This window comes from Salmo trutta, chromosome 31 (genome assembly GCF_901001165.1).
Source record: "Salmo trutta chromosome 31, fSalTru1.1, whole genome shotgun sequence".
Lineage (NCBI taxonomy): Eukaryota > Metazoa > Chordata > Actinopteri > Salmoniformes > Salmonidae > Salmo > Salmo trutta.
In genome coordinates, this window is record NC_042987.1 from 13,000,866 (window position 1) to 13,018,147 (window position 17,282).

Genomic DNA, 17,282 nt, shown 5'->3' on the forward strand with positions numbered 1-17,282 from the left:
ACACAATCTCTATTGCAATCTGCACTGCCCTTTCCCACCTGGACAAAAGGAACACCATGAGAATGCTGTTCATTGACTACAGCTCAATGAGTGTGGAAAGCTGTCATCAATGCAAAGGGTGGCTACTTTGAAAAATCTCTAAATATAAAATATATTTTGATTTGTTTATCACTTTTTGGTTACTACATGATTGCATGTGTTATTTCATAGTTTTGATGTCTTCACTATTACTCTACAGAAAATAGTAAAAATAAAGAAAAACCCTGGAATGAGTAGGTGTGTCCAAACTTTTGACTGGTACTGTACATTGGGGTGGTGAGATGCTCTATTAGAGGTAGATGCAAAATCTGTGCTGTGTTACAATCTCTCTCAGTGTGACATATGGTTGAGAATTTCTGTGGCACAGAATAATTCTCTCCCATTTATAATAGATATGGACTGGATGGCATCTTAATCCAAATCAACAGTCCCTCACAGCATGTCCCAAGACAATTGCTTACTCACTACACACATTTCCTTGTCACTTTGTGTGTGGTAGGCTACATGCAAGCTTCTATAAAAATACGCTTTGACTCAGTACTTTTTTTACCACATGAATTGGCAAGTTTTCTTATAAAGTGATACTGTAGTTATTTGCCCATCTGTTCTAATGAGTAAGCAGTAAGATTTACGGTTGTGATCGTACAGTAGGCCGACGTAGCTACTGACCTCGACCGATGTAATATTTCTTGGAATTTGTCATCTGAATGTGTTGACATTCTAACAATGAAAGAGAACTGCCATAGATAGATTACAGATGCTCCTCTAGCAAAACCATTTGATGAACTAATAGTGTCAGACATTTTGCTTATTCTTCCTCCCCCTTTTTGCCCTGAGAAAATCGTCAATTCGTTGCTGCATGGACTTTACAAGGTGTCGAAAGCATTCCACAGGGATGCTGGCCCATGTTGACTCCAATGCTTTCCACAGTTGTGTCAAATTGGCTGGGTGTCCTTCGGGTAGTGGACTATTCTTGATACACACGGGAAACTGTTAAGCATGAAAAACCCTGCAGCGTTGCAGTTCTTGACACAAACCGATGCATTTGCTGTTGGTTTTGGTTGTGTTTCAGATTATTTTGTCCCCAATAGAAATGAATTGTAAATCTTGTATTGTGTCATTTGAGTCACTTTTATTGTAAATTCAAATAGAATATGTTTCTAAACACTTCTATGATAATGTGAATGCAACCACAGATAGTCCTGAATAAATCGTGAATAATGATGAGTGAGATAGAATCACCAGCTGGCCGAATTTGGCCCGCAGGCCGCGATTTGGGGAACCCTGATGTAGAGGATATGTACAGTAGGCTACTAGTAAAAAATAATCAAGTGTAAAATGTTTCTGGAACATTTTACTCCTCCTATGCATTATGTGTCGATAGCAAATACAGTTAAAGATGTTTGCGGAAATGAATTGGCAACACTCGGAAATCGGTTGAATGTGGAGATTGTGTGGAAGGGGTGACAAAATATGTCGTTTTAAGAGTCGTGGTTTAATCTAAAGCAAGAGAGCGCGGACCAATGAGATCCTTTCACGCGCCTGTCTAATACCTGCCTCTTTCCATCCCCCTTTCCATCCACATTACTCACAACTGATCTCTAGCCGCTGCCGTCAACATTTGGAGCCGCGTTGAATATTAGGGATAACTCTTTGAAAGGAAGCTGCCTTTTTTTTTTTTTAGATGTAGGTGGTTCTGAAATAGGTGAAATGAAACCGTTTGTTTTCTCTCAAATAGCGTAAGTGTGATCTTGATAGCCGAGTTGGCGTTTTCCTTGGACTGTCTAAATCACCATGCGTAAATCGCGTTACGTTTTGGGATTTGATACATCCACATAGACTGGTATAACTGAAGTTAAACTGTTTATAGTTCGGTACAATGTATAGATTGATCATTAGTATGAATGGGCCAACTATTCTGTTCCGAAATTAATGTCTGGGGGGGACAGCCAACGATAAGATGTTTCGCCAAAGCAAGAATCTTATTAGGGAAAAGTTCATAATTTTATGACTGACGTGATGGTTTGTCTTGAGATGCACTTTGTATGCTAAAATCTGTCATTATAAACAAGCGTCTTCTGTGAAATGATTATAGAATTAGTTTGCTTATAGTTATTTACTGTGATAGATGACATGATGAGCCATGCGTTTGTGCACTATATGCACATTAAATTAACTTAGGACACATCTTTTAATAAGTTAGCTACGTCTTTTCGTATGATTTTGACCACTTACCAATTAACATTTGGACGGAGTTAGTGAGAAGGAACGTTTGGGGTATGGCATAAAGGCGCACAGCTCCATACTGAAGTGTTTAAGTTAGTCTGAAGGACTAAAAAGACCTAAAAATACCGCGCTGGTTTCTTCTCCACAAAGAATCATTTGAACTTCCCACCGCAGAACGAGAGCGACATAAATAGTTCTGACATGTGGATGTAATTTCAGAAGAAGAAAAAAAACAGACAGATGCAGAGAAATAAAGTGAGTGGGCTCAGTTTGAACGTGTTGCGGATTTAAAAAGAGGGAGGGAGAGCGAAGAGATTATAGTTATGATTTTACAAGCCACTATCAAGCCCATAATGAGAGGACAGATGGAGTGAAACATGACTAGCGCTTTTGGAGACAGTTAAAAGTAGATGAAGTCATTTTAACTGAAGAATCAACCTCTAAAAATTGCTTTCTGAAACGGGATGGGAGCCACTCTAGTGTTCCACAGTTTGCGCTTTCTTCTCTTCAGCTTGGTCCTAAGTCGTGTCTGTCTGGTAAGTTATTTTCATTATAGAACATGTTCTGCATGTCATCTGTGTATGTAGGCGGCTAACCTCACCCTTACGAAAAAATATTCCAGTCAGAGTGCAGAATAATATACCTAGAGTATTCTGCAAATACTATGTCCAAAATAACACAGTTTCTTTACAGCAGTAACTTTGCAGTGTAACTGCAGTTAGAGTGCAGTACAACTGCAGTACACTGCATTTGTTCTGCAATTACTGCGTCCAAAATACCACAGTAGACTGCAGTTGCTGCACTTCTACTGCAGTTTCAAAACTGCAATATTTTTTGCTCGTGCCTTATGTCTATTCAGTCGTAATAGATTGAAGCTACTTTACCAACTGGGCTTTATCTTTTGAAATAATTCTGAATTTCATTGAACATCCAGCCCATTAAAGCTGGAATCATTTTGACAGCTGATCAACCATCTGAATAAACTGTCTAGAGAATGCGTTTACATGAATAGTCAATAATGGCACAAATAAAATGGACACCTTCTTGAACATCTCTTCCCATAGTGCAGGTAGAGCAAGAGTGTTTCAATAGACATTTTACCTGCAATATGATATTCTTAACTATTCCTCTGCCCAGAGGCAGTGCAGTAGGCTCCTCGCCCTCCACAGAGGATGCTGTGGATAGATACAAACCCACTCATTGCATTGCATTCAGATAATAGGTCAGGCCATTCATTCTATGCAGTGCTATTTCCTTGAATTCATGCTATTAAAGCACCTCTTACAAGGTAGACATTTACTTCGTTATATGAAGAATTGTTTTTACTGCGGTAGACTATAATGGTGTGTCATTTGAATAATGCATGAATCATACATGGAGCCCCATCAGACTGAGCGATAGAGTGCTTGTGTTAAATCGCTATGCCAATCCTTAGTAATGTTGACATGTCTATACAGTGCCTAAATACTTCATCAGTGGGGAGAGTCTAAATACAAATGTAGCTTTTTGTTACCATACTTTGCATCCGGCATGGTATCTGTTACATTCATTATAACATGCATTCACTTGTAATTACTTGCCATGTCACTTCAGTGTGGCACTTTCTAAGTTAGAATGTTAGTGTACATGTACCACATAGGGGGCAAATGCTCGTTAACATTTTATGTCTGTGTAATGTCATGCTTATGTAGGTATTTTATGTGGATAGGTAATGCTGACTTATTTTGTAATGCCACAAGGTTGATGATGGTATTTACAAAATGTCAGATAATGTCAGTATAACTGTAGCTCTACTCCATAGCCTACACAGTGGCCTTGCCGACGGCATTACAGGCAACTGCAATGAGCAGTTCTGGTCCTGGTTGTTCTGTGTTTTTTGGCTGAGTGTGTTGAGCGTTCAACAGGCAGTTGGCTGGGGCTGTCAGTGCCTTTCCCTAGTGATGTGGTACATCACTGTGCCGCAGTCACTGGACTGCTGGCCTCATTGGTTTAGATGGCAAGGGAAAACAATTATAACATAGCTAACTGCGTATTTATAGCTGATTCAACATTCAGTCGTTAAAGGCTGTGTCTGTGAATTGTGTTTACCCTTACAGTTTTGATGTTTTGTTTGTGTTCTAAAAAGTTCCCTTTAAGAGTTGTTTTTTTATAGTGTATGACCAAAGATGACATAGATCTCCCCAGTTTATGAAGGCAGAGTAATGAACCACTGAGAACAACATCTATAACTGTATTAGGAATGTCTAAATCCTAACTAATCCAGTTAGTGTGTATCCTTCCATTAAAGCCAGACTTAGTAGGTCTCATTTGCGTAATTTGTGATTATGAAATATCAAACTGTCGGGGTCACAAACCCAGGCAAGACAATGTAAACACACTCAGGCAAGACGTAATGTAAACACACCCAGGCAAGACGTAATGTAAACACACCGAGGCAAGACGTAATGTAAACACACCGAGGCAAGACGTAATGTAAACACACCCAGGCAAGACGTAATGTAAACACACCCAGGCAAGACTTAATGTAAACACACCCAGGCAAGACTTAATGTAAACACACCCAGGCAAGACTTAATGTAAACACACCCAGGCAAGACTTAATGTAAACACACCCAGGCAAGACTTAATGTAAACACACCCAGGCAAGACTTAATGTAAACACACCCAGGCAAGACTTAATGTAAACACACATGCAGGCAAGACGTAATGTAAACACACCCAGGCAAGACGTAATAACGTGCTCTATCTGAGAGTTCTCATGCGGCCGCAGGGCCAGCCGCCCATGATCAGTCAGTATCAGACTGTAGGTGTTCTCGTTTGCTTGTAGCCTATAACAAGCATGTAGACCACTATACTGTATTATAAAAATTACAATTTATAAGTGGAGTCAGCTATGAACCTTACAGCAGTAAAATGTAATTCCAATTTACTTAGACAGGTTAAACAATATTGGTCGCCAACTGCAGGGCAAAGGTAGCACTGTCTCAGCTATATCTTGCGGTGCAAACACTTGCCTGGAAAAGCCGACACTCAGAAACTATAGGGTTGAATTATAAAATAAATTAGACATCAAAAGGTTGCAACAGTAAACGCAACATCCAAGAGGAAAACAATTAGCCAGCTAGCAACTCCAGCAAAGTTTGCATGTACCTGTAACGTGTATTTGTTTGTGGGCTAATCACCCACCGGTAGGCTATACACATTTGCAAGCAATGTATGTGTGGATCTATCTGTTTGCTAGCCAGCTAAATTAGCTAGTTAGTTTCTTCAATTAGCAGTAGACAGAGCTGGCTTTCGTGCTTATTATCTATAGTGTCCAGCATGCGGGCACTGGTCGTGCTGAGGACTCTCAAATATGGTCCAACTAGCAAGTGTTGCACTAGGAAAATATTCTCAATCCCTTGCTGAATGAAAATTGCCCACAATTCCAGTTTTCATTCAGAATATCAAGCCAGCAACATCAAAGCAACTTTGTAACAAGAGACCAGCCAGTATTTTCTAATCTGTGCCCCTGCGCATAGTCAACTGTTGCACAGACGGGCTGACACACTGACAGCCAGGAGCCAATATTATTTACTAATAAGACATGCATTTGTCAGCTAAATTACCCTTCTGTATCACTCAATTCTCATGTATAATGAGTCTTGTTTGTAATGAGATTGCGATAGCTAGATATGTATTGTTGTGTTGCTGTAGTCGTGGATGGATCAGAGGAACAGATAGAATGTGTGCGAGATAAATTATCAATAGGCCTATGTGTCATAATTACCTTGAGAAATGACCTGTAATTTGTAAACAAAGCTGTTGTACTTATAATTCGTGAAACCTTAACTTATCACTTTGAAGTGACCCAAATGACAAATTAATATTTCATCTTGACATTGAGATATTAAAACAAGAAAAAAGTGACATTTTATTTTGGACTTGCTAAGACTGGCTTTAAGCTGTACTTTGTCATTTGAAATCCTTTAAAACAAATGTATACTGATGATGCTTGCTGTAGTTTACATACAGTACATGTATCTAGTAGTGGAAAAAGTGCCCAAATCATACTTGAGTAAAAGTAAAGATACCTTAATAGAAAATTACTCAGGTAAAAGGTGAAAGTCGGCCACCTCTGCCGAAGCGCGGGAACCTGTTGAAACCGGCTGGGGCGCAGGAGGCCGGGGACCTAGAGCGCCGAAGTAGGAGCAGACGAAACAGCACCCCCCTCTCCGACGTGCGGCTCCAGCCGCAGGACACCAACCAGAGAGACGTTCCCGGGGATCAGGAGCGGACCGGTCGCCTCCGTAGAGGCACAGGAACCTGACGAGCAGCCTGAAGCGCCGGAGCCTAGCGAGCCAGCTGTCGCATGGGAGCCTGCCGAGTCTTAAAAACCTGACGAGCTAACTAAGGCATGGAAGCCTGACGAGCTAGCTGAGGCATCCTTGGTAGACTCAGCAGACTCAGCTTGACCCACCAACCGAGTCTTGACACCCAATGTACCAGCTGAGGCATGTAAGCCTGAAGAGCCGGCTGAGGCATCCTTTGGTTGCTCCGGCAGCGGAACCCAGACCCGACGTCACCTCCAACACAAAAACAAAAAACACTCCCTAATGCTTCCCTTTGATGAGGCGTTATTCTGTAACGATGTATGCTGAGAGTCGGGAAGCAAGTTCAGGGAGGGAATAAATGTAATAAATAAATTAACAAAACAAGAAACACTAACAGCGCACTGACATGAAACAGAAACCAGGGGAAGGAACCAAAGGGAGTGACATAAATAGAGCAGGTAATCAAGGAGGTGATGGAGTCCAGGTGAGTGTCAATAAGCGCTGGTGCACGTGACGATGGTGACAGGTGCGCATAATAATCAGTAGTCTGGTGACCTAGAGGCCAGAGAGGGAGTATATGTGACAGCTGTGGTTTCTGACACATATATGGTTGAATCATCAGCACAAGTGGACACACAGGCTTTCTTTAATGCCAGTGACATGCTATTGATAAAAATAGAGTAGAGGGTAGAGGGCCTAGAGAACTGCCCTGCGGGACACCATACCCTACATTTGACATTAGAGAAGCTTCCATTAAAGAAAACCCTCTGAGTTTTATTAGATGTATAGCTCTGAATCCACAATATGGCAGAGGTTGAAAAACCATGAAACATACGTTTTCTTAACAACGGGTTATGTTCAATAATATCAAAGGCTGCAGTGCAGTTCCCTCAATGTTCTTTTTGTCAATTTCTTTAAACCAATCATCAGTCATTTGTGTCACTGCAGTACATGTTGAGTGCCCTTCTCTGTAGCGGAATGACTTTGGCTTCCCTCCAGGCCTTAGAACAAACACCTTCCTCTAGATTTAGATGAAAGATATGACAGATAAGAGTTGCTATAGAGTCTGCGACTGTCCTCAGTAGCCTTCCATCTAAGTTGTCAATGCCAGGCGGTTTGCCAATATTGATCGATAAATCATTTTCCCACCTGTCTCACCCTAACTTGACAAAATTCAAAAATAAAATGCTTTCATTATTTAGTTTTTTTATGCATGGATACTATGGCTCACTGTTCATTGTTGGAATTTCCTGCTTAAGTTTGCCCACTTTGCCAATTAAGTAATCATTAAAATAATTGGCAACATCAAATGGTTTTGTGATAAATAAGCCATCTGATTTGATGAAAGATGGAGGCGAATTTGTCTTTCTGCCCATAATTTCATTTAAAGTATGTCAATGTTTTTTCCCCATCATTCTTTATATAATTGCTCTTGGCTTCATAATACAGTGCTAAAATGGGATCCACTTGAGTGCTGAAATGGGATCCACTGTGCAGCAGACGTATGATTGGCAAAATATGTTTCCCTGTATTATAAACAGATTAGCTACCTGGATTGGTTGTTGTCATTTCATCTGATGCAGGAAGAGAAAGCAGTATCATCAGATGTGCATTAGACAGATATTATTGTCTCATAGCTTTTTCATTCTGTATTATGTGAATAAGTCAACTTTTCAAGTGCATAAAGAAATAAAGGAGCATTCAATAACCTTTTGGGGTTCAAAAGATTGTCACTGTGGGGTAACCTTTTCAGGTCAAAAAGGTTCATTCAGAAACCCCTCAGAAAAGGTTCTTAGAGGAATCGCTGTGACATGATGCATATATTTTAGCAAAGTGTCGCAGATTGATTTTTATATGCTGATACTGGGCTGCCTGTGTAAAGTTTCAAACAGGAACCCTTTTTTTATGGGAGGTGTTCAATTTTTTACCTTTTTAATAATATATTATAGCTGTGGCAGCCTATCATAAGATTGGAGGCGTGGCTTTCAGATAGTTATTTTGGCCGTCCGTGAGAGTAAATGTCATTCCTGTTCATCATATTACTTTTTTACACTACGAAATAAAAATGTCCTTGAATATGTATGCATATTACTGTAAATTATTCTAATATAATATTAAATGGCTACTTCAGGATTTTAGCAATGAAGCCGTTTATTTACTTCCCCAGAGTAAAATTAACTCATCAATACCATTTTTATGTCTGAGTGCAGTTTGACGAAATTGCTAACTAGTGTGCAGCAGTCCCTCCTGCAGCAAAACACCCCCACAACATGATGCTGCCACCATCTTGCTTCACGGTTGGGATGGTATTCTTCGGCTTGCAAGCCTTCCCCTTTTTCCTCCAAACATAACAATGGTCATTATGGCCAAACAGTTCTATTTTTGTTTCATCAGACCAGAGGACATTTCTCCAAAAAGTATGATCTTTGTCCTCATGTGCAGTTGCAAACCGTAGTCTGGCTTTTTTATGACGGTTTTGGAGCAGTGGCTTCTTCCTTGCTGAGCGGCCTTTCAGGTTATGTCGATATAGGACTCGTTTTACTGTGGATATAGATACTTTTGTACCTGTTTCCTCCAGCATCTTCACAAGGTCCTTTGCTGTTGTTCTGGGATTGATTTGCACTTTTCATACCAAAGTACGTTCATCTCTAGGAGACAGAATGCGTCTCCTTCCTGAGCGGTATGACGACTGCGTGGTCCCATGGTTTTTATACTTGCATACTATTGTTTGTACAGATGAACGTGGTACCTTCAGGCATTTGGAAATTGCTCCCAAGGATGAACCAGACTTGTGGTGGTCTACAATTCTTTTCTGAGGTCTTGGCTGATATCTTTTGATTTTCCCATGATGTCAAACAAAGAGGCACTGAGTTTGAAGGTAGACCTTGAAATACATCCACAAGTACACCTCCAATTGACTCAAAGGATGTCAATTAGCCTAACAGAAGCTTCTAAAGCCATGACATAATTTTCTGGAATTTTCCAAGCTGTTTAAAGGCACAGTCAACTTTGTGTATGTAAACTTCTGACCCACTGGAATTGTGATACAGTGAATTATAAGTGAAATAATCTGTCTGTAAACAATTGTTGGAAAAAGTACTTGTGTCATGCACAAAGTAGATGTCCTAACCAACTTGCCAAAACTATAGTTTGTTAACAAGAAATCAAGGAACTCCAATCTAAGTGTATGTAAACTTCCGACTTCAACTGTACCATAGACCTCTAGTAATTTATTGTGTGCTAGTAGATACCATAGACTTCCAGTCATTGCACTAACACTAGTTAGCTCTAATGTCCTTCATACTGGATGCAGAGAATAGTATCCATAAGTGCATCTGACTTTGGGGAAGTTTATTAATGGCGTCATAGCCAAAATCCACAAGTATCCCTTTAACATGGCTGATTATATATAGCAATAAAATGGTAACTATTCCAACATTGGGATTTGTATAGGCTCTTGAGGAACTCATACACCTCTGTAAGCCTCATTACTGAAAAAATGTTAGTGTTCAATCTTAACATGTAATGACAATACAACAGAACAGATTGTCCGGAATGACATTTACTCTAGCGTGTGGCCAAAAATAAATATCTGAAAGCCACGCCCCTAATTAGCAATGTCTCTAGTCTTCTGATCTGACCTGCTGAGTCATATGTTGATAACCCAGCATCAAAAAACACAACCTGGCTGTTTTTAAAGAAAACAATCCAAATAAGTTACCCAATGCCTGCATCCCAGCAGTTGGGTCATCCAAACAACCAAGCATTTTCAAGAGTGTAGGCTAGGTTGAAGATACTATAGCTATTTTGCATTCGGGAAAGTATTCAGACCCCTTCACTTTTCTCCACATTTTGTTACATTAGAACCTTATTCTAAAATGTATTACATTGTTTTCCCCCCTCCATCACAGTAACCCCTAATGACAAATCAAAAACTGTTTTTTAGAAATTTTGCACGTAAAAAAAACAAAAATATCTGAAATATCACATTTACATAAGTATTCAGAACCTTTACTCAGTACTTTGTTGAAGCACCTTTAGCAGCGATTACAGTCTTGAGTCTTCTTGGTTATGACGCTACAAGTTTGGCAAACCTGTATTTCGGGAGTTTCTCCCATTCTTCTCTGCAGATCCTCTCAAGCTGTGTCAGGTTGGATGGGGAGCGTCACTGCACAGCTATTTTCAGGTCTCTCCAGAGATGTTGAATCGGATTAAAGCCTGGGCTCTGGCTGGGCCACTCAAGGACATTCAGAGACTTGTCCCGAAGCCACTCCTGCGTTGTCTTGGCTGTGTGCTTAGGATCGTTGTCCTGTTGGAAGGTGAACCTTCGCCCCAGTCTGAGGTCCTGAGTGCTCTGGAGCAGGTTTTCATCAACGATCTCTCTGTACTTTGGATCCGTTCATCTTTCCCTAGATCCTGACTAGTCTCCAAGTCCCTGCAGCTGAAAAACATCCCCACAGCATGATGCTGCCACCACCAGGCTTCACCGTAGTGATGGGGCCAGGTTTCCTCCAAATGTGATGCTTGGCATTCAGGCCGAAGAGTTCAATCTTGGTATCGTCAGATCAAACGATCTTGTTTCTCATAGTCTGAGAGTCCTTTAGGTGCCTTTTGGCAAACTCCAAGTGGGCTGTCATGTGCCTTTTACTGAGGACTGGCTTGCGTCCGGCCGCTCTACCATAAAGCCCTGATTCGTGGAGTGCTGCAGAGATGGTTGTCCTTCTAGAAGTTTTTCCCATCTCCACGGAGGAACTCTAGAACTTTGTCAGTGACCATCGGGTTTTTGGTCACCTCCCTGACCAAGGCCCTTCTCTCCCGATTGCTCAGTTTGGCTGGGCGTCCAGCTCTAGGGAGAGTCTTGGTGTGTCCAAACTTCTTCCATTTAAGAATGATGGAGGCCACTGTGTTCTTGTGGACCTTCAATGCTGCAGACATTTGGTTCTCAGATCTGTGGCTCGACACAATCCTGTCTCGAAGCTCTATGGACAATTCCTTTGACCTCATGGCATGGTTTTTGGTCTGACATGCACTGTCAACTGTGTGCCTTTCCAAATCATGTCTAATCAATTGAATTTACCACAGATGGACTCCAATGAAGTTGTAGAAACATCTCAAGGATGATCAATGGAAACAGGATGCACCTGAGCTCAATTGAGGGTCTGAATACTTATATAAAAAAACATGTGTTTTTTGTTTTTAATACATTTGCCAAAATTTCTAAAACCTGTTTTCTTTTTGTCATTATGGGTATTGTGTGGAAATTGATTTTAGTGTGTAGTATCGTGATGGTATGAAGTATCGTGATACTAAACCTGGTATCGGTATCAAAGTAAAAATTATTGTATCGTGACAACACTAAATTGTACTAGCAAATGTCCTGGCTGGCACACAAATGTGTGTCACTCTATGTGTGTCATTCATTGCAGACACTTACAGTGCCTTCAGAAAGTATTCACACCCCTTGACTTGTTCTACATTTTGTTGTGTTACAGCACGTGTCAAACTCATTCCCCGGAGGGCAGAGTGTCTGCGGGTTTTCGCTCCACCCTTGTACTTGATTGATGAATTAAGGTCACTAATTAGTAAGGAACTCCTCTTACCTGGTTGTCTAGGTCTTAATAGAAAGGAAAAAACAAAACCTGCAGTTACTCGGCCCTCCGCAATTTTTGTTTTTTTGTCACTGGCCTACACACAATATCCCATAATGTCAAAGTTGAAATGTCTTGAGTCGATAAGTACTCAACCCCTTTGTTTGGCAAGCCTAAACAAGTTAAGAAGAAATTTGCTTAACAAGTCACATAATGAGTTGCATGGACTCACTCTGTGTATAATAATAGTGTTTAGCATGATTTTTAACAACTACCTCATCACTGTACCCAAGACATACAATTAACTGTAAGGTCCCTCAGTTGAGCAGTGAATTTCAAATACAGATTCAACCAGAAAGACCAGGGATGTTTTCCAATGCCTCACAAAGAAGGTCACCTATTGGTAGATTAGTAAAACAAAAAAAAACAAGACATTGAATATCCATTTGAACTTGGGGATGTTATTAATTACACTTTGGATGGTGTATAAATACACTCAATCACTACAAAGATACAGGCGTCCTTCCTAACTCGGTTGCCGGAGAGGAAGGAAACCTTTCAGGGATTTCACCTTGAGGCCAATGGTGACTTTAAAACAGTTAAAGAGTTTAATGGCTGTGATAGGATAAAACTGTGCATGGATCAACAACATTGTAGTTACTCCACAATACTAACCTAATTGATAGAGTGTAAAGAAGGAAGCCTGTACTGAATATAAATATTCCAAACCATGCATCCTGTTTGCAACAAGGCACTAAAGTAATACTGCAAAAAATGTGGCAAAGCAATTCACGTTCTGCCCCGAATACAAATCCAATACAACACATTACTGAGTACCACTCTCCTTGTTTTCAAGCATAGTGGTGGCTGCATAATGTTATTGGTATGCTTGTAATCATTAAGGACTGTGGAGATTTTCAGGATACAAAAGAAACGGAATGGAACTAAGCACAGGCAAAATCCTAGAGGAAACCCTGGTTCGTTCTGCTTTCCACCGGACACTGGGAGAGGAATTCTTCTTTCAACAGGATAACACAAGGCCAAATCTACACTGGAGTTGCTTACGAAGAAGACAATGAATGTTACAGTGTCCTAGTTACAGTTTTTACTTAAATCAATGGAAAGACCTGAAAATGGTTGTCTAGCAATGATCAACAACCAATTTTACAGAGCTTGAAGCCTTTTGAAAATAATAAAGGCACAAATTCACAATCCCGGTGTGGAAAGGTCTTAGAGACTTACCCAGAAAGACACACAGCTGTAAGGTGCTTCTACAAAAGATTGACTCGGGAGTGTAAATGATATATTTTTGTATTTAATTTTCAATACATTTGCAAAAACGTCTAGAAATGTGTTCACTTTGCCATTGTGGGGTATTGTGTGTAGACTGGTGAGATTTTTTTTAAATATTTTTCACTCAAGCTGTAACACAACAAAAATGTGGAATATTTTCTAAAGGCACTGTATGTATTACCATTGTTAACATTGATCTAGTGCTAAATTGATATAGATTGGTGGGTTTGGAGCTTCCATGAAAGGCATTTCACTGTACTTGTGCACGTGACATTAAAACTTTAAACCGGGACTGCTTCCTCACATTCCCTTCAGAAGTACCCATTTTATCCCAGTCACCAAGACGCACTGAGACATTGTGTTGACATTGGAGGGTTTGGCGGGATGAGAAATGCCTAATATTGTGTGTGTGTGTATGTGTGTGCACGAGCGTGATAAACTACTGAGAATGTGAAGAGGGCAGTAGGAAACGAGGTAGTCTTTAATGGGTGTGACACTGAACCAGTACAATTATTTAATTCACACCCCTCCAGCCTAACATTTTAAGTAGTACAAGACTTAAGGGGAATTGCAAAAGGTTTATAAGTCATTTTCCTAGTTAACATGTAAATTCATGAATCATAATGAACCATTATAGCTTATTGGTTCGTAATGTATGATCTTAATTTTAGTGCATTTCGGGGCTATAAATCTGAGTGCCAAATAGTGATTTTACACTGTATAATGAGAGTTAGTTGTGGGCTACTGCTTTAAACATACAAAATATTCATGGTTGAGGACATTTCTTCTCATTCCAGTGGGTTTGAGAAGGTCAACCACTGTCGTCATTGCCTGGTTTCTTCGAAAAGTGTGTTTGTGTGATTTTATTTTTCTTCCTGGGATTAATTTGAGATTCTTCACACATAAGTACACTTTTAGGGGCTAAAAACACTCCTTACACATCCTTATACCAATCAAATAGTTTTTTATGCAGTTTCCTTATATTTGAAATTCTCTATTAAGAAAATGTATCTTTGACATTTCTTATATTCAAAATGTATCTATCTACCATACGTTTATTTTATGTTGACTGACCCATAGCAGGGCTTTTGAAAAGGGCTGTGACTCAGTCTCATAACGGACCTGTTAATAGTCAAGTCTTTAGTTTCGTTGGCATGGTAAAGTTATACCATGGCTGTGTTTGACTCAGGAAAGAGCTTGTTTTCTTGACTTTTTTTGACCTTCGCTTTTTTTCTCTCAACTTTTCCACTTAAAGAATGCAGGAGTGTGAGTAACTCAATGCCACTTTTACACCTCACTGAAAAAGTTACACCACTAATCAGGTTTCCACCCAACCTTTTTATGCGAGCAACTTACATGTCGGATAAAAAAAATGTCATGACAGGCCTGATGGTAAACTTTCCAAATGTCGACAAAACAAAATACGCTAGACAAGGTGGGATCTCTTTGTCTGCAAAATTAATTAAGCGAGAAATATTGGTGAAAACACTTTCATGCGCAATTATTGATATTATAAGTAAACTTGGAGTCACGCGATGACATGTTGTGTTGTCCTCCCATTACGACTCAGGAATGCATGCAGTTTACTAGGCTACAGATTAAATAAATTATGATGAACTTCACAGGGTGGTGAAAGAGCAAGGTGATGAACTTGATTCTCCTTTCCAATAAATATTGATAGTCTTATTCTGGTGACATGATCATTGATGCTTGGCTGCCGTTCGACAAATAAAAATAATCTTGCTCTTTTGTTCATAATAATCTCATCGTATAGGTATCCTGCGTCTGCGAGCTGTTGGCTAGATCACACGTGCCAATACCAGAGTAGGCACATTCGCTATATATATCGAACACTTGGATTTTTTTATTCAATACATGGAAATGTAACCGCAGAAGGTATTTGTATGTGCACTACGTCATCACACTCAGCCTTTTATCTGCAACAAGTCAATTTGATGGAAACACATCCCTGGTGGGAAAATGCCACCATTTATGGTCCCGTGTGGCTCAGTTGGTAGAGCATGGTGTTTGCAACGCCAGGGTTGTGGGTTCGATTCCCACGGGGGACCAGTACGGGGGGAAAAAATGTATGAAATGTATGCATTCACTACTGTAAGTCGCTCTGGATAAGAGCGTCTGCTAAATGACTAAAATGTAAATGTATTTAGATGGAAACCTAGCTACTAACACAGCTATTTTAGTGATGTGTCTCTTTTTTCCATAGGACTTTTGGCGGGTCTCTAATGCTCTTTCTAGCAAAGATAAACCTGTTATTTGGAGTTTTGAATGGACCATTTACATTTTATAGTATACACGTATTGACATTTCTTGACAGGATTACGAGTAACACCATGCTTTATTTTGGAAATAACTTACTAAATAACTGACTAAAAAGTGTTCATGAGCCAATGCAATTCATATATTTTATTTCAGTTAACATTTTGGAGAGATGTTGCTGCTGAAATCAGTACAGCAAGAATAGTGCCGATGGTCTACCTACCAGAAAGTAAAGTCACTGAACTACATGACACTGTGCTTCCATATTGTCATATGTCATTTCTTGTATTTCCACTGACTGCACTGCACATAATTATGTTAAATCATGCCTGCTCTAATATTTTACATTCCCATAATCATAACTCTCTGCATCGGGTCATTTACGGAGTTAATACCTGAATCACAGTTTGAACATCATGCATTTTAAAGGCCAGGAAAGGCAACCGTCTTTATTATTACCTGTATGAAGCAGAGTATGTAAATAGGAAAATATATAGTGAATATGACTGTATGGATATTTTGTACAGACAACCTATTGGAGGTATGTTCTTGGTTTTTCATGAAGGCCTGGTAAAAGAAATGAAAAGAGGGATTTTGTCACATGTGGGCAGCTGCCAAGTTTCAAATGCATATCAAGAGACAAAAATATGTGCAGTGGTTGTGTTTGAAAGTGTAGGCGTCTGTCAAATGGTTTAACCAACCTGCAGGAATTAACACTCTTTCAGTGCCAACATTTGATAACACAGCCTATCAAATTGTATTTGTCACGTACACAGTTTACAGCAGGTATGACAGGTGCAGTGAAATGCTTAAAGTAGAAGGTAGCATCAGTGTCTGTCGGCACCATCTTCTTTTCCTCGATCCAGGGTTGAATTACCTCAACATTGTTCCCAAGATACCTATGAACAGTGTTATCTTGTGTTACAACATGAACCACAAGATATGACATTTGTGTATTTGACCATGAAAAAAACATTTGATAAGTTTTTAATAATCACTAAGTAAATGTCTTGTTCTTCTTCCCTCTATCCAGCAACTGTAGGAATATTCTGCTATAGAATTGTAGAATTCTATGTGGTGAGCATTCCACAACTCCCAGGGTACCTCAATTGCGTTGACTTGTGAAGATTCTCAGCCGTGTTGCTGCCTTCCCCATTGACATAACATCCTGCAACACCCTCCGTCACCGGCGGTGCAAGGGATAACATTTCAAACAATCAGGGTGACGCATGACATATACTGACATATCCACCACACGCCCTCATCACAACATCAAATGGGCTTTCAAATAATCCATTTCTCAGATCAAGGCAGCTGCTGAGATCTGTCGTTACTAGGAATCCTCCTCAGTTGTGATCCAGTTGTTGTTGACGTGATTTGCATGCAGTTCTAGTTTTGGCCAGGACCAACCCTCTCTCCTTGGCTAGTTCATGGCTTATATGCAGGGAGCATTTCTTAAAAGGACCTTTATTACTTTCATTGCAGACCTCTGGGGCTTATGGGTTTGTAAGTATGCAGTTCACAGCTCCAAGATTTTCCATCAGTG

The 17,282-nt window shown here is 40.0% G+C and overlaps 1 protein-coding gene across 1 annotated transcript in view; it reads left to right on the plus strand.

The window, feature by feature from the left end:
• Window positions 1-1,637: 1,637 nt before the first annotated feature.
• pth1r (parathyroid hormone 1 receptor) overlaps window positions 1,638-17,282 on the plus strand; it is an 85,421-nt gene continuing 69,776 nt past the window's right edge. The window contains exon 1 of the mRNA XM_029725309.1: window positions 1,638-2,801. Within this exon, the coding sequence (XP_029581169.1) occupies window positions 2,730-2,801 (72 nt within the window). The 5' untranslated portion in view covers window positions 1,638-2,729. The remainder of the gene's footprint in view (window positions 2,802-17,282) is intronic.